At 36.7% G+C, this 23802-nt stretch overlaps 1 protein-coding gene across 3 annotated transcripts in view; it reads right to left on the bottom strand.

The window, feature by feature from the left end:
• sh3glb2b (SH3-domain GRB2-like endophilin B2b) overlaps positions 1-23802 on the bottom strand; it is a 30598-nt gene that overhangs the window by 5654 nt on the left and 1142 nt on the right. Inside the window, exons 2-11 of one of the 3 annotated variants that reach the window (XM_084414075.1) lie at positions 21784-21925; positions 19098-19226; positions 16377-16510; positions 15426-15518; positions 7626-7688; positions 5645-5668; positions 4656-4745; positions 3049-3149; positions 2799-2813; positions 2312-2558 (exon numbers count right to left, since the gene is read on the bottom strand). In XM_084414075.1, coding sequence (XP_084270201.1) covers positions 2312-2558; positions 2799-2813; positions 3049-3149; positions 4656-4745; positions 5645-5668; positions 7626-7688; positions 15426-15518; positions 16377-16510; positions 19098-19226; positions 21784-21925 — 1038 coding nt within the window. The remainder of the gene's footprint in view (positions 1-2311; positions 2559-2798; positions 2814-3048; positions 3150-4655; positions 4746-5644; positions 5669-7625; positions 7689-15425; positions 15519-16376; positions 16511-19097; positions 19227-21783; positions 21926-23802) is intronic. The other 2 variants (XM_084414076.1, XM_084414077.1) reach the window with 2 other exon arrangements.

The raw sequence follows: 23802 nt of genomic DNA, 5'->3' as shown, positions 1-23802 counted from the left end.
GGCTGATTGCAAAGTCCGTTGTCTTGGTAGCGTGCAAGGCGAGGTCGGTTGCCCTGCGCAGCTCGGCCGAGCTTGGCCTGGAACACTTGAAGGACCGCTATCATGTGGAGAGTCATGAGGAGCTTGACCAGCCATGGAGTAGACTCAGGTCGTTAAAGCAGATGTGGTCTTGCATGGCTTAGAGGGGTGAACAGCCTTGGGTTTTCCATCCCAGGGCAGTGGGCAGGCATAAATGCATGGCAACGGCCTCAAATGGGTCCAAGCTGAAGAGTGGACACGGGCCGAGTCTGGGGCACGTTGCGACTTAGTAAGTTTGTCATTTCTTGAGAGAATGGGTCAGGTCTCTGGTGGGGGGCCTGCTGGCAGGAACCACTAGTTGAGGCGGCGGCTGCAGGCAGGCTCTTCTGGGGGATGACCACTCCAAGTCGAGCTCTTTATCAGCCTTGGTCAGGACACAGATGCGTTTGGCGTCCAGACCAGGGCTGACATCAGCTGGCTCCTCAGGCCGCAGGGAGAGGAGTCCTCCATGGAGTTCGACCACTCATCCGCATCAGATACTCCCAATGACATAGTGTCACTGGCAAATTCCTTCTTGGAACCCTGAAAAAGAGACCAAACCACACACACTAAACAAGGGCACTGGTCTTTGCAGGAGAAGAGCATCAGGGAATGGGGAGCGTGATGCATTCAGTGATGCCCTGCTGTTAACTCCTCTCAAGCTCCTGAATCAGTCTCGCCTAATAGCTGCAGGGGAGAAGTGCCGTTCTCAGCTTCAATTGCAGTCAGCACTGATAATCTGCTGCTGGGGCTCTTCTAGTCTCAGCCTCAGAAGTCATGACAACAAACTCCTTCATGGAAGAAGAACGCCAGCGCTTACCAGGATCAACTAAACGCTGGATTTTCAAAAGTATGTGAAATTCGCGGCTCCATTGTTGCAGTAAACTGCCACAACTTTCTTGAATTAATAATTAAGAGATGCACACCGGTCTGTTATCGCAGGGACATTTTCAAGCCCCTAAACATGTCGCAGAACAAAACGAACTCTGATTGGTTATGTTACATGTCAGTCAAATGACCTCTTGGGCAGTCCTTGACCAATGAAAGCTGCGATAGAGTCCAGACCTTCTATCGTCAGAAGGTCTGACTACGCGAGACTAGGGCTCTTCCACAGCGAGCAGGAAGGCTTCTTCTGAGTCAGCGAGGAGGTGATCTTTGCGCTGAAGGAGAAAGATTCTGACGATATGGAATTCAGCGCCATATTTATATAGGCAGGCGGCGCCACCTGTTTGCCATTTGTCTGTGCAAGTGCACAGACGTGGTTCAATCAGGCTTAGAGTGAACCGTATCAAGAGGGAACTTACTGTTAACCAATTAACAGGTGTTTACCATAGCATTTTTCATTAAATTATGCTAAGTTTGAAATCATTTTTTACCAGCCCAATTCTTTAAACACAAGGCAATGTCACAGGGACTGTAAACAAACTCACTTTTAAATTGACCACAGTAGGCAAGAAAAAAAAAAAAAAAAAATCACAAAGTAACAATGTAGAAAGCTAAAAAAGAAAGTAATTTATAAAAACAATAGTAGGGTTAGAAAATAAAATACATTTGTATAATTTATTTTATAATAATTCAATTATAAACAATTATAATACAATTTATATAATTATTTATATTATGTATAATTATTTATTAATATTTGTATTTATTTAAAATTAAATAGCTACACAAATAAAATTTATATAATTACTAATATTATGTATAATTATTTATTAATATTTAAATTTATTCAAAATTAAATGGCTACGCAGATTCCATTAAAACAAATTCTCACTACATTACATACTAAACTTACGAAAAATCACTGGACCACAAAACCAGTCACATGGGTACATTTTTTGCTTTCCATTGATCTATGATTTGTTAGGATAGGACAATATTTGGCCGAGATACAACTATTTGAAAATCTGGAATCTGAGGGTGCAATAAAAAAATTAAAAAACATTGAGAAAATCGCCTTAAAAGTTGTCCATTTATGTTCGCGATTGTGCTGCATTCACTTACAAAAATAAATGTTTTATATATTTATGGTAGGAAATTTACCAAATATCTTCATGGAACATGATCTTTACTTAATATCCTAATGATTTTTGGCATAAAAGAAAAATCGTACAATGACCCCTACAATGTATTGTTGGCTATTGCCACACATATACCTGTGCTATTTGTGACTGGTTTTGTGATCCAGGGTCACATATAATGAATGTTAATGACTGTTAAGGAGGGAAAACCGATTTCGATCATGCCCTACCTCATCAGAGAGAAGGGAAAGTTCACTTGTATCTGCAGCATCATAGTCATACAGCACTTTGGCCTTGCGAGTGCCAGTGGCGGGAGGCTTCACCTCCTCAATCTTCAGGGTGCTGGACTCAAGGGCATTGGAGGGGTTTGGGGGACGACTAGGTGAAGAAGCCCCAGGTAGAGTTGCAGTGGAAAGGGGAGAAGGGCCTGTCGACACCCCTGATGTGGAGGCATTCACAGCAAAGGCATTAGGAAACCTGGAAGCACAGATTAAAAATCAGACAGATTTCATTTAGGCTCTTATTCACATATAAACACACACATATGGTAAAAACTGATTTAAAAAAAGATTAACAACAGTCTTATGGGTTTGGAATGACATGAGGGTAAATGATGACAGAATTTTCATTTTTGAATGAACTATCCCTTTAAATTTAGTCTGTAAACTCTCTTCCTTTTTCAGCGTGATGAGAAAAAAAAAAAAAAAACCTACTCACGTATCTCCGTTTGCACTGAGAACAGAGAAAAGAAAAAGCAGAAAAAAAACAGTTGATTTCAAGAAGTCTTGTGATTTTCTTTACTAGAAACCAGTTGCTAAAAAGGGAATGTGTGGGATAAACCCCGTGTTACTAATACTTGATTTTGTCACATCTATCCATTTCAAGAATAGACTAATGTGAACTAAAGTAAACTACCAAACTGTTTGTTTGTTGTTTGCAATTTGCAGTGATTAACTGAAGTTCTCACCTGCTCAGCTCTTTCTGAAGGTCCTGCATGTGCTTGTGACACTGTATGTAATAAGCAGCCTGTGCCTCCACAAATTCATGCAGACAACGCAAGTGGTTCACCTGCAATAGAAAATCTATTTGAAATAGTCTCTTTCCTTATGTCCTTAATTGAAAGACACATTCAAAGTTTGAGGTAAGATTTTTTAAATGTTTTTGTCTCTTACGCTCAACAAGGCTGCAATTATTTGATAAAAAATACAGTTAAAACACGTAATATTACAATTTAAAATAACATTTGCTATTTGAATATATTTTAAAATGTAATTAAAATTAAGTATATTAAATCATTCTAAAATTCTGATTTGGTGCTCAAGAAAAATTTATTATCAATGTTCAAAACAGCTGTGCTTAATATTTTTGTGGAGACTGATACAATTTTTTTTTTTTTTTCAGTATTCTTTGATGAATGTAAAGTTCAAAAGAACAGCCTTATTTGGAAGAAATCTTTAGTAACATTTTGTCTTCACTGTCACTTTTTCTACAGGTATGTCACTTTTAATTTCTTGCTGATTAAAAGTATTCATTAAAGACCCCAAACTTTTAAATGGTTTTGTAAACTACTGTTAAGTTTTGGCAACTTGTCCATTAAAATTAGGTCACAACTTCAAAATGTGGTTAGATCTTCTCTTCAGGAGATTTTTTGAGAGGTCTGTAAAGAAGCAGAGCCTTAAAAATGATTGGTGATCCAAGCCATTTTCTTTATAAGGAATATGAGCTGATGCCCTCGGGTAGGAGATATAGAGTACCACCCTGTTGAAAAGGTATATATTCTCTCTAATTCCAACATCACTTAAATTATTGAACAATAGGTAATTATTGGTGTGTGGGTGAGGGTAGATGTGCAATGAGTTAGGTATTGTGCATTATTATGCGGCTCTGTGGAATACTTGATTCTGTTTGGTCAATCGCGCCATCCAGCGGTAAGTTATTCCCAGATAACAACCTCTGAAAACAGGCTCATCCGGGTTACTGAAGTCAACAGCGCTATACGCTTGCTAGGAATGTTTTTTTCTTTGTGGACGTTTTGCATTTGGTGAGTTAATAAAATATTAAAACTCAGTCAAATCAATATTTTGTGTAGAGTTATTTAATTATGCCATCCAGTATCATGGCCTCGCTCTCTCGTTTCATACAAACACAGCTGCTGCCATTTTGTGACTATTGTTTTGTACATTGTTGGATTATAAGATACAAACAAGTACGATTTTAAAATGGTTTAATCTGAAATTAATATCTCTTCTCTCCATTAGTATTTATGTGGCGAAATGCTGTGTAATAAGTGGCAAGACTGTATTTTGTGAGAACAACCGGCTGGATGTACATTATCCCTTACATATCTTAGGTGTACTGTAGATATAGTCTAATATTAGAATTGTGAAATGACTGATTTATGCCATTTGGAAATGTTTTGTTTTGTATTGTATTGTATGGATGAAGTGTGACTGTATGGTGGATTGTTCTGCTCTCTCAATTGCCTAACTAACTAACACTGCCATTGCAATTTATTCTGTTTGCGCAATGTTTAAAATGAACAGTAGTGCGAGTGTGAGAAGCACAGATACTCACATGTGTGCTGCTGATGCCCTCCAGCAGGAGGCGTGTCACCTCTGCCTGCCTGTCAAACTCAGTCTGAGCCACACGCAGCTCATGCTCTGCCTGGTGGAGACACAAACACACACAAACAAACATAAAAAAATAAAAAAATAAAAAAAATCACAGGACACATTACCCACTTACATCAACTACTCTGTCTAGCCAACTTGGATTTGTTTTTTAACTGTTTCTTCCTGTCCAGACAACTAACCTCTAGTTCCGTTTTTCTTCCTTGTTTTATAGAAGAAAAAAAGTACTCGGCAACAATATCACTTTTGTGATAGATGATATATTTCATATTTTTATGAATCTTTAAAAAATATATTATTTTTGAGCTTTTTGCCACTTTTTGAAAGAGACAGTAGAGAGAGGACAGGAAATCATAGGGGGACCGAGGGCAAACGGAATGTGTCAACCACAACAACCCACATCTCTCACATGACACGCATGGCTCAACATCTGCTCGTCATGTGCTCTAACTGCTCGCCTCTCCCTCATTTACACCATTCATGAATTGTTGGTGATTGTAATGCATTTAGGAATAACATGACTGAATTCTGCATCTGCTGTAAGAAAAATGTCTCTTTTGGGAAAAGGTAGCATAACAAATACAAATGTATCCACTCATAATCATAAATCATGATCATGTTGCCTTGACCGTTTTTTTTTTTTTTTTTTTTTTACTCTTCTTAACATTTTTACAGAGCACATTATTATTCCTACTGCTTTATATTTCTATATATCTATATATTCAGCAAAGTCTTAAATCATTATTGTTTATAAGAAAATCGACAGATGTATAGATTTGTGTACAGATGGAAATATATGCAGAAGACTATCATTATACACATATACAAACAATTATTACATAAATTAATACGCAGTGATTTATTGTTCCCTGAGAACTAAAGCGAACAAAGACATGTCTAAAAACAGACAATCTTCAGATGCCCAATACTCACTTTATCAACTTCCTCACTCCAGAGCTGGAACATGCAGCATAACAACGAAAGAAGAACAGTGATGACAACATAACTTAACAACTATAGACCCATTGTGAAAAAAAATACTGACTAAAATTCATAGGTTAAATTTAAGTAACATCAAAAAAAGAGACAGTCTAATGTAATCAGACATTTTTTAAATACAAGTGAAAGAATAAAAGCAAGGTATTTTCCCCCCACATTCGACTGCAAATGTTCATCGCAGGGGGTTTTCATGTTTTGACTTCTGCAATAACATGACATCAGTATGATTTCAAAGCAACAAATGCAAACTATATTACAGGACCAGTCAAAAGTTTGGACATGCTTGAAGCTGAATATGCTTCTTAAATACTTATTGAAATAAAACCCAAAATATATTTGTATGTGTACACAGTAAAAAAAAATTACATCCCCAAGTCAAAAATTTCAAGTGACCGATAACATCTAAATTTTTCAATTAGTCTGACGTATTATTTCTCATTGAGCCAATGTTAACAGACTATTGCAACAAGCATTTCACTTGGGCCAATTGAAAAATGTAGATGTTATCGGTCACTTGAAATTTTTTATTTGGGAGGGTTAGAATTTTTTTACAGTGTATGTATGTATGTACATATACTGTATATATTAGTGCTGTCAATCGATTAAAAATAAACATTTTAATATTTTCTCATTGTCTCTATTAAATGGATTTTTTCCTTACATTTTGTCCATTAATTATAGCCATTCAACATTACAGTTTAATTAAAAGCTATAATTTTTTACATTTAGTTAGCTTTAAAAAAACGACTTTTAAGTGAACTTAAATCTATCTTCACATAAACCCATTGTAATAAATGACACATTTAGCTGTGCCTTTAATAATTCAGAACTCAGCACAAAGGGTTTTTTCTACTGGCCCAGGGTCGGTTCTGATTTTTACCTGCCCTGCTACAATGTACACAAAAAAAGTGATTGTTTTCGTGTTTTTTGACCAATACCTTTTAAGATCAGGTAGGTCTAACTGGAAAATATACAGAAATTAAATAATAATTGAATAATTTCTGTATCTGTGCAGTTAATAAACACTGCACAGTCTTCACTGTATAAATTATAATTTGAATATAATTTTTCTTTAAAAAAAAAAAAGTATCTTTTTTTTTTAAACAGTTAACAGCTTAATGATTTCCCACATTTAGTAAAGAGTGAGTAGCTGTGTCTAAACTTTTGAGCTGTAATGTATATAATATATATAAAAGGACACACAAACTACAACCCACTATTATGTATTACTAGGGCTAATCAACTGAATACACATGTATTGCATCTCCTGTTGCCAAAACATTAATCAGTCACACGGGGAAAGGCACACAGACACACAACACTGTAAGACGGGAGACGTAAATAAGACAATGTTACTGGGGTAAATGCACAACACTGACAGAGAAAAAAGCAGGACTAGTTTTTAAACAATGGGTTAACATCTTTGACAAGTCTTGAAAGGAGATGCTACCATCACTGAGCTGTGCTGACGAGACACACAATAACTATTGCATGTCTACTCTAAGAGGTGTACTCTAACTTAAGGCTTCACTTCTGATTCAAGTTCATACAACCTTTTCTCTGTCACTCAGATATGAATCACCAACTTCACTATCCCACTGCGTGGAATGAAAAAGTAAGAGATGATGGGACGATGGAAAGCTCAAAGCTGTTAGGTGTTATCAGGGAGACTTATTTATTCATTAATTTATTGCTTTAGCTAATGCTTTTCATCCAAAACAACAGTACAGTGTTATACCACCCACATTAAAGAACGGACTGTTGGAGGACATCCTGCTAATCTAAATTTAAAAGGTTTGGTGCAAATATCAGTGGGGAAATATATACAAATAAGGGTATTGTAGAAAGAGAGAGAAAGAAACAGAGAGAGTGTGGGGGGAAGACTTCTAATGCTAAGGGTCTACAGCCTTCTTACCGCAGATGCACTGGCGGACAGAACATAATTGCGTGGCCTAGTCTCCTGAAAGTCAGGCGCAGCCTACAGGTGGAGGGGGGAAAACAGAGTTTTACAGAGAATCATGCGTCCACATGAACTAACCCAGCAAACAACACTATTTTCAAATGAAAGTTTAAAAAAAAAAAAAAAAAAAACACACACACACATGACAAACCAGCCTATAACCTCTGCCACACACAAAAACACGGAAATTAGGAGGGCAGCTGCAGATTTTTTTTTTATCACTTCACCCCGATAAAATAAAATATAAAGTGGGACGATTTATTTGTATTTTGTTATTGTTACTCAATCTGTTTTCAGTGGTTTTTACTCATAATTTTGTTTTAATGCTTCAGTGTTTAAGTATCCAACACATTACTTCCCATAAATAGTAATAATAGTATTTTGTATATGTATTGTAAACAATAAGACATAGACTACAAAAGCAGTTTTTCATTTGTAACCTTTGCACTGCTGTGTATCATGAAGAGCACAATGCTAAGTTGGCTAATGCCAAGATAACAGCTCTGAGTTTTCTCCAATAATGCCTGATGAGTTTGGAGAACACCTGACAAGAGATCAGAGACCATTCCTCAGATCCTTCAGATTCCCAGATCCATGTTGGTGCTTCTTCTCTTCAGTTCAGCCTACTCATTTTCTATAGGGTTCAGGTCACAGGACTGGGACAGCCATGGCAGAAGCTTCATTTTGTGCTCAGTGTCACATTTTTGTGTTGACTTTGATGTTGGTTTTGGATCAATCCAACCACTGCCCATTATAAGATTTCTAGCAGAGGCCTAGTTATCTGTTGGTATTTACTAGAATCCATAATGCCAGGCATCTGAACAAGATGTCCAAGACCTCTAGCAAAAAAATAGGCCCACAACATTAAAGATCCAGCAGTATAATTAACTGTGGATATGGGGTACTTTTTATCCTTGTTTGCAACAAACCTTTGTGGTGGATTTGCTCCCAAAAATCAAATTTCTTTTGTTTCATCTGACTATAGAACAAGGTATCTTTTGAAATGAATTGAATATGCTGGAGTTTGTTTTTGGATGAGCGAGGAGGACTTTTCTTGAAAACATCCCAAACAACATGTGGTGATGTAGGGGTTGTTTGATTTTTTTTTAGGCTTTCTTACCCCAAGACTCAATTCTCTGCAATTCTCCATCTGTGAACCTGGGAGAGTCTTTGGCAACTCAAACTTTCCTCCTCGCCATCCATTAAGCAAGGGATAATCCACGGCTAGCTGTGCATTAAACGATTTTAAAGCACGACGTGGAGGCAAAGAACCGTCCAACACTAAGCGGAGAACCGCCCGACGCGAAGTGCATTAAAATAATTTAATGCACAGCTAGCCGTGGAATACTCTGCTTATACCATGCACATTTGCCAGCATTGACAACTTAAAGCTGTTATTGATGTTTGCAGCACAATATTTGAGCAGAAGGCTTGTTAGATCTAGCATTCTGTCCGCTTTGAGTCAGGCACACAGATAAAGTAGTGCGTAAGATTACATTTATTTGAATGAATGAATTATAGCATTTATTTGAATTAATTATCGAGAGAGAGAGAGAGAGAGAGAGAGAGAGAGAGAGAGATTCGTACCTGCGTCTGTTCAGCTTCTATCTCTCTATTGATAAGTTGATAAGTTTCTGTGCTCCTGAATGTTTGTGTGTATGTGCTCAGGCGCAGCACACTGTGTGCGAGTGACGTATGTGTATGTGCGCTTCAATGAAAACAGCATACAGAACGGTGATAAAACTGACTTGGAACTACCTTCCAGGCAGATTCGAACATCTTTAGTTGATTGGAACTTCTTAATTATTGCCCTGACGGTGGAAATGGGAATTTTAAATTTTAGCTATTTTCTTACAGCCACTTTCTATTTTGTGAAGCTCAACAATCTTTTGCTGCACATCAGAACTGTATTCTTTGGTTTTACTAATTATGATGGATTTAGGTAATCTTTTGTGTTTCCTCATATTTATATTCCTGTGAACCAAGAAGTCACAGCTAGACAATTTCATTTTTCTAGTCACCCTGGTGTGCTAAAAAAAAAAAAAAAGGTAATATAATGGGAATATACTTCAGAGATATTTTACTCATAATTCTAGGGGTGCCTATAATTGTGGGCCAACGTGTTCTAAAGACAAACATTTATTTCATAATGTGAGTTTCCCCCCACTTTTAATTCTTTTACTTCAATGAAAGGTTAAAATTTTGTGCATTTTTTTAATGAAAGTATAAACAATGCAGATTTATTTATACAGATTTTTTTTTTATCATATGTACCAGGGGCATCAATAATTCTGACCACAACTGTATTGTGTGTGTGTGTGTGTGTGTGTGTGTGTGTGTGAGTATACAGGGCTTGACATTAACGTTTGTTGCTCACCAGCCACTGTAGCTAGTGGTTTTCCAAAGTTACCCGCCACTCAGCATTTTCACTGGCCACAATTTTGTTGTTGAGAAATGACATTTTATTAGCGGTGTGGCGATACACATCGGTTTATTTATTTATTTAGGTAATAAAAATAGACCTATGTGAATATCAGCCTTTCAAATGACTTAAAATGCATAATAATTGCATATAATAATGCGTGAATAATTGGTTCAAATAAAGTATCAAAAGCAAGTAATCATTTGGTTTTATTTAACAACTCTGTTAAAATAATTAATGTGCATAATATAAATATAATCAACTTATGTACATTACTTTTTACAATAAATGCCTGCAGAGGGCGCCAATGGCCTGGTGATTGTTGTTGTTACACTTTAGAACATGATAAAATCCTTGTTTTAATCAATTGCCTACTTAATCTTTAATATTTGCCTACTTCTTTACAATAGAAATGCAACAACCACTATGAATCTGGTGAAATGATGCACGTTGCATTCAAAGACAAACATTATAAGGAACCTAAAATGGAGTTTGTTAACCGAGCTGCAGAGCTCCATTCATGTAAATAATAACAGAGCAGCACTTCGCATGAAACACAAAGCGCGTCAGACTTTATGCGTGTTCCCAAATGCGCGTTATTGGAAACCCAAACAAATGGCACATGCAGTGACAGAGTTTGAATGGAGCAGCATTTACTGTGAACAGAGCCGCTGGAAGAAGCAAGTAACTTGTACGCATGTATTTATGTTGTGTTGTGTTATCCCATTTGGACCAACGACTATGCTCACACAGGGTATAACTACTTACCAAAAAAAATGTGATAATTTTTGTACTATTAATATAGCATAACGGGAGAATTATAAGCTATTTTCTGTAGGCAGGTCATTTTTGACTGGGAACGTCACAAGTGTAATAGGGTTTTATTCAATTTATATTCAATATGCGAAAAATTATATTCAATCTTTTTGTTAACTTGTTTTCTTTCAATTATGACAGGTTTTGTATTTATTTTTGCCTGCTGGTGGGCTTCATTGATCTGACCTTACATTGGTCAAAAATGGCCTTCCATTGAAAATAAATGGGGGAGATAGAAAATAAGAGAAACATTTAGTGTTCAGGACAATGTTCATCATGTTCATGTGCACGCATGCATGCACACACATTATTTTGAGTATTACAGGCTTTTCACAGAGATGAACATTATCCATAGATCAATCCTGCCCTAATTTCAAGAAAACAAGTTGACAAAAAGATTGATCCAATATTTGATGATAATATAGTATTAGGAGAAAAAAAGAAAGAAATTCACTCAAAAACTGAGGTGCACAAGCTCAGATCAATGAGGCCTACGGTCAACTAGTTCAAAAAAGGAATACAAAACCTGTCCTAATTCAAAGAAAACAAGTTGACAAAAAGATTGAATCCAATATATGGTGATAATATATCGTAACAATCGATTTACCAATTCTTTTTTTTTTAAGGCAGGTCATTTTTACCAGGAACACCAAAGGTGTTACAGGGATTTCAACACAGTGTAAAGGTTAAAGCGTCATGCTCTGAAACCTGTAGCGCATATATTTATTTAATTGAAAATAAAATTCTATCCATCAAAGTGGTTAGTGAGAATGAATGTTACACGCCACTGCGATAATCCACCCGCTTTTGGTAGGATGGTGGGTGTTAATGTCAAGCCCTGTATATATATTTGACAACTTTGATTCACTTTTTTGATCCACTTCAAATGTTGACTACTGTATGTATGTATGTATGTATATATATAGTGACTAAGTAACTGCTTGCATGAGCCAGCTACATATCTTGTATGAAAGGCAGTTGAGAATACACACACAAACTCGGATACTCACATCTCCCTCACACTGTGCAAATGACAACAGAGAGACGTGTTAGTGAATACATGGAAAGGAAAAGATCCGACACAGAGCACACAATCAAATATATGTGGCCATTGGAAAGTAAAGAAAACTCTGATGACTGAATCATAATTGTATTCCCATATACACACAAAAGGAACAAACAACCAGGTTCCTTTATAGAGATAGAGATTTTATATAGATTTATTGAGGTAATCATAGTCTAGTCTGGTCCGGTCCTGACCTTAGATAACCCCATTAAAATTTTTAACAAGATATGCATCAAGAGGGAAATCACTAAAATCACATCCTAAATGTGTGTATTAGCAAACAGTCTCTATGTAGGAAAGGAAACAATAAAAACATGACTCAGAGCAGGTGACTCATCCCTCAGAGGAAGTTTCCATATAATGCAAGACTCAAGGAATATCTTGACCCTGTAAATTACCCTTTTGTAATGAGGTAAACAGAATAAACCAGAAGCATCACTTTCACCACAGGGTGACTAATTGCAGAGCTCAGGGGCCACTTTAAAAAAAATACGTGGTGACCAGGGGTTACCTATAGTAACAGTATAATAAGGGTTAATTTGTTAACATTAGTTAACTGCATTAACTAACAATTGTTAACTAATGATTCATTTATTTAAATGTATTATTAATCTTTTTTTTTTTTTTTTTGCATTTACTAATATTGTGCATTTAGAAATCTAAATCTACCTGTATCTGACAGTAGTTCATGCACTGTGAACTAACATGAACAATTGCATTTTACTAACCTTAACAAAAATTAATACATGCTGTAAAAAAATAATGGCTCATTGTTAGTTCATGTTGTATAATGCATTAACTAATGTTAACAAATGAGACATTATTGTAAAGTGCTATTGATAATTGTTTGGCTTTAAAATTTGCTGTAACCAATATGTTACCCAAACCTCATATTTTATCACATCATGCATCACGTTTAGCAGTTTTTTTTTTCTTTTCGTCTAATTATTTAGTCAAGGTGAATTTAAACATACAAATCTTATTTACAATTCAAAAATTCATTCAAAAATGCTTCCAGTATGTTAACAGATTAACAGGAATCAGTCCATTTGGTGGTTTAAGGCACACCATGTAATTTTTCGCCACTAGATGTTGTTTATTCAAAACAAAGGCGTAGCTTGATGGCGCCTTGATTTCGTGGACTCATGGGAGTTGTTGTCTTCACCTCTAAAGCCGGTGGAGAATACAACGGGACTCGGGAAGAAATCATAGTCACGGATGACCAGTAATGTATTAAAGATTTATTAACATTACGAAAGCCGTTTAGGGGAACGAAGCAGCTGGAGTGATTGCTAATGAGAGACAAGAACGACACACAGCTCGAGAGCAGTGGAGCTTTTATGCCGCAGACCACTTTTGCTTCTTCCGGTTATGCATATGTGGGGAAACGCAGCGCTGTTTTATCATATTAGATACATTTGAGTGTGTTGAAAGTTGTTATAATGCTACTTTGTTTGTTCACTCGGCGGCTGCTACATGAGACATTTATTGCACACTGCAGTGAGCTAGATCGATATTAGGCATGGTAAATATGGTACTCGCGATAAAAAAAAAGAAAATGAGATTTAAACAAAAAGACTAACTGTGTTGAGCTGTATAACAATGATTTGTTTTCTGTCGATGAATGTATCCAAATAGCTGCTCACCTGTCTAATAAAACATAATGGGCCCAATCTTGCACCCAGCGCAATTGACTTTGTACACCGACGCATGTATCATTCCTATTTTGCACAGCAGACTTTTCTCTCGACAGACGCACGTCGGTAAATTAGGGAATGAACTTGTGCTCCCGGGGGCGGTTCAGCGAAAAGAGGAGGCGTGTTCCGGCGCAAACTTTCCCTGGTGCTATTTTGCAGTTCCAGAAAACAATTCCGCCACAGACCAGGAAAAACCTAGTGTAAAGTCAGTAGCCTGGATGCCAGCCGAACTTAGCCCCGCCCACAACATTTTTAGGTCGGGAAGTTCAGTCTGGACTTGATCCATTGAGGAGCTATTATGCCCGAACAAAAGCTGTTCGGACCAATCAAATTGTCAGGGCGGGCTTTATACGATGATGGACAGATGATCAACAGTAACGTAATCATCCACGTAACCAAAGAGCGCTTGGGTTTAATTAATTTACCGCGATCAAGGCATTTGTCGATCGGAAACATGAATGAAAAACATACGTCACTTACTCCCGTTGCTCTGATTGGTTGTAGGTCTATCCAATTGAGTGCAGAGGCATTTTCCTTCCTGGTTCGGTTGAAACACGCCCCATAATCACAGCCCAATGGAGCAGTATCAGACTCACATTCTGACTAGAATCTGAGTATGAAGACGTCAGGCTAAGTGGCACGTTATTCAGATGCTATTTTAAGGGTGCATGCTTGGCCATAATGTAGCGTGTGCACAACGCGAATACACTTTGCTTCTCTCATCTACACACAGACGCAGCAGTTGCCATTTTTGCAAACCATACATAATTACAAGAAAAATATTCCACATGAGGGAAATGTTGTGGTGTCCATGAAGATGTGAAAAAATAGACATAAATCTAGCTTACACATTTACCCAAATTATTATACGCCTGTTTAACCGAAGCTTATTTGGGTGGGTTTCTCCCATCCCCATACAATGTCACTTCTCTGTCTTTTACGGCCCTGACGAGAACGTCTGTCTCCTCGGCTGTGAACCGCTCCTGGCGTGCGCCTGGCAAATCCGCCGTTATAATAGCAATCCTCCATGGAACAAGCGCTCCTGCTTTTAAAGTAAATGTGAGATGACGCTCTGATTGGTTTATTTCACGTTATGCCCAAACCACACCTATGAGTAATGTAGCTACTTCAGACCAACCCATTTTAGATTTGCGTCGGGCACAAGAGTCATTTATCCCGCCGGTATAATAGCAACAGTGCCCGAGATCCACCCACAAAGTTACAAAGTTGCGTTTCAGATCGTTAAAATAGGGCCCAATATATTAAAGCGACTTTGGTATTTCCATGGTTTCTACAAAATAAAAATGTAAATCGAGGTTAACGTGGGTGTGATGTCGTTGATAGGCGACGCACGGACATGGTTTGTGTCCTGGATACTGCATATTTCTCTGGATTTAAACATTCTTAGAAACATTTGGGTATGTAATGTAAGTACACAAATCAACTAAATATATAACATTGTTCTAGTGGATTTTGTATATTTTGTCTGTTTTTTTGTTTGTTTTTTCAACTTTCAGTGTTTGACACGTTGCTCGATTAGACGTTGCACTTATAGTCGTCAATGATAACCTCATGATGGGCTATATTTAGGCTGTGGGCTAGAATGAATATTCTTGATTATTCATAGCATACTTCCTGGATTGCCCCTTGAGAAATCGGAATCCTATACTGACAGCTCATAAGTGCTTCTTGATAAGTGGGTGGTAGGGTATGAGGTATGTGATGATGATAGAATAAGTGTAAATAAACCTTACAGCAGCCTTGGCCTCTGCTGACTTTGCTTTCTTGAGTCGAGCTTTGCAAACATCTAGGTCAAGGCGCCGGTTCTCAAGCAGTCTTCTCTCTTTCTGAAAACAAAACATACAGACCTTTGAGAAAAAGAAAGTGTGCTTAACTGCATCGAATGTGTATTTGTATTGTACTTTGCATCATAAAAGTAAATTTTTTAAAACCAGTCCATGAAGACAATATTAATAAAATAAAAGGGCACTTAAGGGGAGTACAATTTCATGATTATTTCTTAACACATTTAGTCAGTTAACTGTCAGTGTCAAAAAGTTTGCATACTAAAAAACCTTTTAGTGGGCTAAATTTTTGTGATATCAGCTTTAAATTTGGAAAACAACTTGGTTAGACATATGGCTTGAATTTTAGCAATTATTTTGTCAAATATATATTTTGTATAAAATAAGAAATGTTTAGCTCAGCACATTTACTAACAGTAAACTTCTACAACTTTTCCATGTTAAGTGCTTTCACTTCTGCACTAATCTGCTGAGTGTCTTCTTTGTAATACAGACCAAAGGTTGGTCTTTTTTTAAAGCATTCCTAAATTACAACCATTTAAGTTCTGAATTTAAGTTCAAATGAGGGGTGACAGTTAACAAGTTTTACTTTAAATCAAATAATATTTTGTTAGGCTTTAAAGTACTACTCTTATTTTGATGGGTTGACAAACAAGCTAAAAGCACATGTAAAGAAAGCCTATTTGATCATAAATTTAACTAGTGTGTTATTCAATATTACATGGTATTAAAATGTAACTTAACTGTAAAATTGTAACTTTTGTGGTCAGGATATTCTTCAATTCAAAAGCAGTACCTATGAATTATTTTACAGAGACAGATTGTATCAGCCTATGTATGTTAGCCAACATACTAGATGGAAGTGAGCCATCTAATGCCAAGATTATGTATTTCACTTACAGAAATCGTTTTCCAGTCACCCTCTAGAAAGTTCCTCAGAGGTGTGAGGAAGTTGATGGCTGATGTATGTAAGAATTCCCGCTCTGCTCCACCTAACCTCTTCTGAAACTCTCCAACAGTGATCAAAGTACTGCCTGGTAAACAATCACAAAACATAACATTACATACGAATCCAGTTACATTTTCAATGTTTTCCTGTCAAATAATTTTCAAGCTTGTTTAACTAACCAAGAACATTTCATGGAAATTGCTTCGAGCAATTTGGTTTGCACAATTTTAACTCATTTCGATGGGAGATGAACATTGTGTGATAAGATTATCAGATGTAGACAAAACAATCTTTGACTCATCTCACCTTGTTGCCGCATGTAAGCATCTTCATCATTCAGCTTAATGAATATATTCTTCAGTCACAGTCCTAAACTCAATTAATCACTTATGAACCACTTACACCTGCTATGAATCACTTAGAGATGCTCTGATTCTATGTAAATGAAACAATTTTATGTTTTCATTTGTTTTTTCATGTTTCTATATATTAATATTTATTTTGGTAGTGGTCCTGAATTTTTTTTTATATAAAATTGACATGTCTTGCAGTGACATGATTATATTAATTTAAGTATTGAACAGGCACTATTATTTTAAACTATTAGGGGTGTAACAATATTTCGTGTCACAATATATTGCAATACAAAAATGCAACAATATGTATCGTGAATAGTGGCAATCTGTATTGTGCATAGTTCACCCAAAATTTAAATTATTATGTGAGAAAAAAATTCACATTTTTTTTACATAGTTTTAGTTTCAGTACTACATTAAACTACTATATATAATGTAAAATGCAATATTTGTGGCTCCTGATGATGCCATATGTCTCATATAACCAGTAAAAAGTGGCCTACATTATTTTAAATATATCTAGTCAATGACAGAGTGCAAGTATATATTAGTCTAAAATAATTCTGTGTTTTTAGCTTCAGAATCATGAATATTTTTATTCTGGTGTCAGAATAATTGGGTTACATTGGGTTACCAGCACCAAGTCCAAGCCTATTCATTTCCACCCCCAATAAAATACCAAATTTAGCATTTTAATCAACAGTACATTTTTTGTTAACCTTTTACCATATGTCTTACCATATCATAATAATCTCGCATTGTGAGTTCAGTATTGTGATATGTATCGAATCGTGACATGAGGGTATCGTTACACCCCTATACATTTTTACACAAATTTTATGATTTCGTAATAATAATTGAGAGAAAAAATACATATACTCTGTAACTAGGTATATATCAAATGGTTACAGAATCATACACAGATATACACAATCACAACCTAAAAGCATCTGTGAAAAACTGTTTGCCAACAATCTCTGTTTAGAGAGGGTAAGTGCGCCATCTAGTGACACATAGCTTGCAGCAAAACATTAACTTGATTTGGAGACTTGCAAAGCTAGATTACTTTAAAATGCAGCATAGTATATAACAATCACTTGTCAAGAATCAAACAAATCATAGATTCATTTTTTGTCATGTCAGAAGCGAAACAGTGGAAAACAGGAAAAATAATAATAGGATAATAGATGAGAGCTTGGGCAGCAGTGATCCTGACTCACATCGTGCCATAGGCAAGGTCAGACATGAGGCACAGCATCCCAGAGCAATTGAGTAAATAAATATATATATATAAAAAAATATCTTCTTTTATTTTATTAATTAATATGTACTGGCTTCTAGTAGGGAAAAACAGATCATTTTCAAGGTCATACTTTATATTAGGTGTCTTTAACTACAATGTACTTACAAAAAATTGTTAGCTACAATGTTCTTATTGTGTTCATGTTGTATTGCAAAACACTTTTGCTGCTATTAAGATGTTATACAGATAAGGTTAAATGATATGGTTTTGGGTTAAGGGAAGGGTCAACAGTATAATATTTAGATACATGTGCGGTATTTTTTAACCTTTGGTTTTAAAAATGTGAAGCTTTGGAGCACAGACTTAAGCTTGGTCTTAAGTATAAAAAAAAAAAAAAAAAAATAAATAAAAAAAAGTTAGAGGGGCTAAGTTTACGAAAATGATTTATGAACATTATTTTATATTAAAATATATATATTTAATAAAACTTATCGAATTCAAAAACTGCTAGAAAACCAAGGCCATTAATCTAAACAAGTTGTATTCCAAATTTGAGGTTGATATCTCAAAAAATTAGCTTTCAGAAAGATTTTGTTTGGATTAGCAACACACAAACCACACTCCAATTTGCTCTATAATATGCAGAAGCAGAAGCAGAAAACAGGAAACAGGAAAAAGCGTATTTGCTTTATAGGCCAAACCTGATCAAATGGCACCATCTTGTAAAATAATTGAATTCTGAAGCCTTGCCAACAGAATGAAAGCCTATAAGCAAAGACTGCATCATTTTACAGTTAAATGGCCTGTGATTAAAAATTGCAGTTTTAATGGGACAGTTTTGTTCTTAAGGTCCTGAGTGTAACTATTTTGTGTGCCTAGTGTAAAATAGGTTTATTAAAGGAAATTGGGGTGAAATAGTAAAATTCCAATAAAACTACAGACTTGTGCCAAAATGTATGCAGTTGGCATTAATGCAGGCAAAATGATAATAATAATAAAATAAATAAAAAACACTGAAGAAAGGGTTAAATATATTATATTATATTAATTTTCCTCTGGTTGGTTGTACGAACCATATGGAGTTCCTGGCCCAAATTCCTTTGCAGCATCCTGCATATACTGTCCCAGCAGCTCTGCATTGGTGGTTCTGGATGGGATCTTTCTGTCTAATTTCTCATAGAAGAACTCTTCAATACGGGCACCTAAACAGAGATTCATATCAGTAAGATGGACATCATGCTTTATTCAGTCAGTTTATTCAGTTTTGATAACCATATCTGGTTAAGATATTCAGATGACTGAAGAACAAGCTTGAGCTTGTGTCTGGCTAAAACCACAAGATTTATTCTTCTTTTTCAAACAAACTATCATGACAAAGGCATAGTGAGAAGAGCGAAATCCACACGTTGTGTCTAAAAAAACTAAACATCATTCATTGGGGGAAGGAATTAAACTGGTGACCTAAAGCACAGGCCATGTGGAGTAAAGACAATACTTACCAGTTTGGTCAACTGGAGCATGGAGAAAGTTAGAAAGAACAGGTTAGTGGTCTTACTAGTACACAATCACTAGGTCATCAGAACCTCTTGCAATTACTTTAAAGCTACACTGTGTAGGATTTTCTCCCATCTAGCGGTGAAATTGTTTATGACCACCAACTGAATATTACTTTCTAGCCCCTCCCATTCCGAGGGCGTTTTAACTCCTACGGTGGCCGCATTATTTCAAATCTGCCGGCAGTCGCGAGTAATCTCCATAGACAGTAAAAGAAATGGACACAGCGACCCCATAGACTTCAACGGAGAAAAGTGAAGCAAATTAGAAGCACTCACTTCCTGATGGCTGAGCGTACTGCGCAGACTCAAACTGAGCTTGACGACGTAGATGTGACGTGAGCAACCTGTCTGACAGTTGTAAGTCTTCTAGTAGCTGTGCCAAGAGAAATCTGAATCATTCCCTTCCGAATCTTGGAGAGACGGAGAGCGTGAGTAGGAGCTGTCCATGAGCTAGGAGCAGGAGCAACTTTATGACTCTCTATGGGCTTCTCCCTTGACTTTATGCCTCCACGTCCCCCGATTGACTGAGAGCTTCTCCTCCTGTCTATACGGTAATTTCCAGAGAGTCACGTGGTTATGACGCAATCGTTAGCCTATTTGTACAAAAACTGCTTCTACGGGGCCATAACGTAAGATACAAGGTAATGGAGCCTTTTATACATTGTCGTGTTTCTTTAGAAATAAACAATGGACAAATAGAGTCTTTAAACGCCTCAGATGTAAAGTTATTTGCTGTCAAAGTGACACCAAAATGGGAATGGGAGTCAATGGAATGCTAACAGCAGGTGATGGCTTGTTAGCCAATGGCGGCCCCCGGGGATGGTACGCTTTCCGGGTGCTGGATGCATTCGTCACGGTGCCACTGAGTGTAAAACGCGAAAGGCGAAGCTTGAATTTCCAGGTATGTCCCTCTTTGGCACATGTATTTTCAAGATGGAGGCGCAACATGGCTGCCGCCATTCAAGCGGCTCGCTCGTATGTATTCTAAATGGCAGATTCTACGCTTACGAGAATACTTGATTAGTTAGTAGAAGTAATTACACATTAATGAGCACATATCATTTTGAAAGAACAAAGTGTTTTTTGCTAAGAATCAACTTAAAAAAATTACACAGTGTAGCTTTAAAAAAAAAATTAAATACTGCAAGGTACTGCAGTCAAAGTTGAGTTCTAAAGCATCTGAAACCCGTGGCCTTATCAATGATCCAGGATTTATAACAGAGTATTAATATAAAATATTTTTAGTTGTTTACTCCGCTGTTTGCTGCCGATATAAAAACAGATGTTTGACTCAAATGTAAGAGATATACCCTACTGTACAAAAGTTTGGGGTGGGTAAGATGTTTAATGTTTTTGAATGAGCTCATTTATGTTCACCAAAGAAATCGTTCTGATATGCTGATTTGGAGCATAAGACTTTTTTTTTTCTTATTATCAATGTTAAAAACAGTTGTGCGGTCTAATATTTTTGTGGAAACTGTGACATGTTTTAAAGAATATGAAGTTCAAAAGAACAGCATTTACTTGAAACAGAATTTTTGGGTAAGAATGTGGAAGTCTTTGGTATCACCTTTGATACATTTAATGTGTCCTCGCTGAATAAAAGTATTAATTAATATGAAACATTTGAACAGTAGTTAGGAAACAAGTAATTTAGCAGACAGTTTTATCCAAAGTGCCTTCCAGTACACTTATAACAGGGAAAGTCCCGCTGCAGTAACCTGGAGTGAAGTAAGAGCACACTGACGATTAACAGCTCAGATTTAACCGCTATGCCAGTTTGATGTCCATCTCAGCACCCTTGTGAAACATTGCATTCACATAACGTGATACCACCTGACATGGTGACATGTGAGAACCATTGCTGTTTTAAGATGGTTGTCAGGCATTATATTTCACTGGCTGGCTGTACAGGAATTAAGCAGACATTTGATTTCTCAAATTAAACGGGTTTTTTTTTTTCATGGTGTAATCAACCAAATGGTGACATTAAAGTAAATTGATTCAGAAGCCAACAAACAGATGTTCCTGTTCATCATGTTAATGGGAAATGTCAACAACATGAGACATTTTCCAACACATTTAAGGCCACACATTTCAAACCATATTCAATAACAAAATATTTTCTTTAAGAAAATGCAATACAAGGGCTTAGGCATATGACCCAAGATCTTAAACATGAAATGCCCATGTAGATTCTTACTTGGGTTGGGTTGAAGCAGCACCTCAGTCTGTCTGAAGATCTTTTCGGTCCAGTTTTTGGTGCAGTCTGCTCGAGCGATCAGGTTCTCCAGATGCGCATCTAGCTCAGTCTTTTCTGCCTGGCCAAGCTTCTCCTCTGTGTACTGAAGAACACATGAAACAATTCAGACTGCCAAACCAGATGTTCATATCAGCAGCTCTTTATGGGGTAAAAGAACATGCATTATTTTCGCTCTAACACTTTATTTCAGAATGCTAAACAAGATGTGCAAATGTTAGTCTGTTAACAAATAATGAGCAGCATTCTTGTACTCTTCAAAGACCGAATAATGTCAGCAAGAAAAGGAGAAGAACTCTTACAGTTATTCACACATGATTTGCTGGCATTATGACTTTCTTCCTATCAAAAAATAACAGGTAAAAAAAAGGCCAACATAATCATACATTACTAAAAAACTGTTCCCTGACAGGTACAGTAGTAGTGACTGGCTAAGCAGGGATGCTTAAGGTGATTGGCTGATAGGGATGGGGACACCCCCTCCATCTGGTCCCTAGACGCAAACCATGTTGAGTTCTTCTTTTGTTTACTGTTGTGTCTTCTCAGGGGAGAAATAACAAGAATAAAATGGAAGAGGGACAGACAAGTGTTGTATGGCACAGGTTTGTTTGGGCCTGTGCAGATTATATTCACTTAATATCCAGATATGGAGGCTAAAACCTCAGTCAATGTTGAAAATCAGTAGCTAACAGCTGACCAAATGCTCTCTGGCTTTCCTGGAATAGAGCACTCCGACAAGGTGAAAAAATATATATAATGCTGGTGTTTGATATTTCACTCACACACAGGGAATACCCCCGCTGACTGAGCATAAAATTCAGGCTTAAGGTGAAAGAGGAAAAAAAAAGGACATATACATCACATTTACACGCTGCGACTCAGCAGGAAGGATTCCGTCTAGGCTACATCTACAGCTTTGAATGTATGTCATTTTCTTGATGACTAATTTGATCTATTCATACCACATGTAATGTCTTTGGATCATCACATATTGGTTCAAATTATCAGTTAATTATCAATCAAATTCTTGCATTTTGCATTAAAGTCCGTGTGAACTGGAAGCTGCGACAAACTTTACTTCAGTATATTGACGTATTTTCAGAGTGAAACGGAATACTGAATGAGAAAAATAGTGGGTATGGCTTGTTTTTTTCCCACTGGGAATTAATTGGATCTATGAAAAGTAGGCGTTCCATTCAGCTCACTGTCAGGGGAGGATATTCTAAAGGGGATGTACATTTACAGATTTTGATTAAAGATTACAAAGACATTTTTTTGTTTTGGTGTGTGTGTGTTAAAGGTATAGCGGAGGATTTTCTTTTTCCGGGTGGATCATCAAGACTATTGGTCCTCCTAAGTGTCAATCATTCTGGTGATATGTTTACGTCGTGCACACGATTCACACGATGGCGTGCGCTCAAAACACAGGTTGGGCTTCCCACTGATGCCTCAGTCGCGAAGTTTCTACTTGACAGGTAAAGTTTGGCATGCTGTTTGGAGAAATCCATTTAAAATCACTGCTAGTAAAAGTTAATGTAAGCTATGATTAGCTCGTGCATGCTCTCTCGTGCACACGTTTAATAGGCGTTCCCTTTCGGAAGCAGGTAGAGTGTTGCGCATGTGCATTTTTTCAAAAAGTGGAGAGGGCGGTTCTTTTCAAAAATTCGGGAAAATCCTCCGCTATACCTTTAACTTGTGAGGATGAATTGTTTACCTTAAGACTAGTAATGTGCGCTAACAAAGAACATTTCATGCTTACTTTAATTGTATTTGTTTGTGATAATAGACCTATAAAAGGTGTATCCTTTAGAAATAATGAATCCATTTCACAACATGCAGACAGTTTCAGCCTAGAAAATAAATTACAAATATTGGAATGCATAAAAAAATAATAATAAAAAAAAAAAACAGAAAGTTTTTATGCCAAACCACCCACATCATGGAAACAGATTCAGTCACACA

This window comes from Rutilus rutilus (genome assembly GCF_951802725.1).
Source record: "Rutilus rutilus genome assembly, chromosome: 7".
Classification (NCBI taxonomy): Eukaryota; Metazoa; Chordata; class Actinopteri; order Cypriniformes; family Leuciscidae; genus Rutilus; species Rutilus rutilus.
Note: the sequence above shows the minus strand (reverse complement) of the source record. Positions and strands in the feature narration are given on the sequence as shown.